We start from the raw sequence: 1,355 nt of genomic DNA on the forward strand, positions 1-1,355 counted from the left end.
ACTTACTTACTTACTTACTTACTTACTTACTTACTTACTTACTTACTTACTTACTTACTTACTTCTTACTTAATTACTTACTTTACTGACTTACTTACTTACTTACTTACTTATTTGGTGGTCAGAGGGTCCGGTGGCGCCGGTGCATGGCAGCCCCACCTCTGTCAGTGTGCCCCAGGGCAGCTGTGGCTACAGTGTAGTTTACCATCATCAGTGTGTGAATGTGAGTGTGAATGGGTGAATGTCTGTTAGTGTAAAGAGCTTTGGGGTCCGGAGGGACTTGAAAAGCGCTCTATAAGTTCAGTACCATTTACCATTTACCATATATATATATATAGTGTGTAGAATAGTTAACTCATGAGTTATTAAGCATGTGTAAACAATGAGTATGTTGGTTTTAGACGTATTTAGCCTTTATGGGTAAAACATTAATAAATGTGTTAATTCAGAGCTTATTAAGTCTGAATCATCCTTAATTAACAATGTTTTCAAGGTTAATTAAGCCTTTATTAATGATTAATTGAGGCTAAATAAGGTGTAGTTATTATAAAGTGTTACCACAAAGACAAATGGTAAAAATCTGAACTGGTCCGTAGTTTTGACCCCATCTGACCTCTGGTTCTGGTTCTTCCTCAGATGCTGCAGCCACAGTTCAAACCTCACAACATCCAGCAGGTTCTGCTCAGACTCTTCCAGGTATTTCTGACTCTTTGAACTGGTTTCAAACCAGATCCTTCAGAGGTTTCTCAGTCAGGTCTGAGCTGCAGGTTCTGGTCCCATCTGAGTCCGGTCTGATCCGGTCCCTCTGTCTCAGGTGATCCCTGGACGGTCTCCGTACGGCTCCTGGGATCCTGGACGCTGCCTGCGCTGCGCCGTGGTGGGGAACTCAGGAAACCTGCGGGAGGCCGGATACGGAGCCGCCATCGATGGACACGACTTCATCATGAGGTGAGGAAGAGGAGGAAGGACATCATCATCATCCTCCTCTGTGTGTGTGTGTGTGTGTGTGTGTGTGTGTGTGTGTGTGTGTGTGTGTGTGTGTGTGAAGCTAAAATGAAATGAATCTGTTTAAAGCAGCTCTGCTCTCTGATTGGCTGACGGGGGTCACCTGACCTCTGTGGTCGCCACAAAGAGCTTTTTGTCCTGAGAGCTGAATGAACCGTACCGTTCATTGTCTCTGCTGTGCACACACTCGTGCACACACTCGTGCACTGAGGCGCCTCAGCTCAGATCTCAAAGATCATGAACACTGATCCATGTTGTTTCCTGAGTGTGTGTGTGTGTGTGTGTGTGTGTGTGTGTGTGTGTGTGTGTGTGTGTGTGACAAAGGGTAGATTTTCACCTACACCCACTGA

General features: G+C 45.1%; 1 protein-coding gene and 2 long non-coding RNA genes across 3 annotated transcripts in view; 2 read left to right on the forward strand and 1 right to left on the reverse strand.

Annotated features, from left to right (window-relative positions):
- LOC106526112 (uncharacterized) overlaps window positions 1-1,355 on the reverse strand; it is a 21,471-nt gene that overhangs the window by 12,162 nt on the left and 7,954 nt on the right. The gene's annotated exons all lie outside the window — the stretch shown is intronic.
- LOC106526113 (uncharacterized) overlaps window positions 1-1,355 on the forward strand; it is a 21,810-nt gene that overhangs the window by 12,071 nt on the left and 8,384 nt on the right. The gene's annotated exons all lie outside the window — the stretch shown is intronic.
- Window positions 637-1,355, forward strand: part of st3gal2 (ST3 beta-galactoside alpha-2,3-sialyltransferase 2) — a gene marked incomplete at its 5' end in the record, with an annotated part of 3,257 nt that continues 2,538 nt past the window's right edge. Inside the window, 2 exon segments of the mRNA XM_014020598.1 lie at window positions 637-696; window positions 815-948. Coding sequence (XP_013876052.1) covers window positions 637-696; window positions 815-948 — 194 coding nt within the window.

The sequence above is a fragment of the Austrofundulus limnaeus genome, unplaced genomic scaffold (assembly GCF_001266775.1).
Source record: "Austrofundulus limnaeus strain Quisiro unplaced genomic scaffold, Austrofundulus_limnaeus-1.0 Scaffold259, whole genome shotgun sequence".
In the NCBI taxonomy this organism is placed as follows: Eukaryota; Metazoa; Chordata; class Actinopteri; order Cyprinodontiformes; family Rivulidae; genus Austrofundulus; species Austrofundulus limnaeus.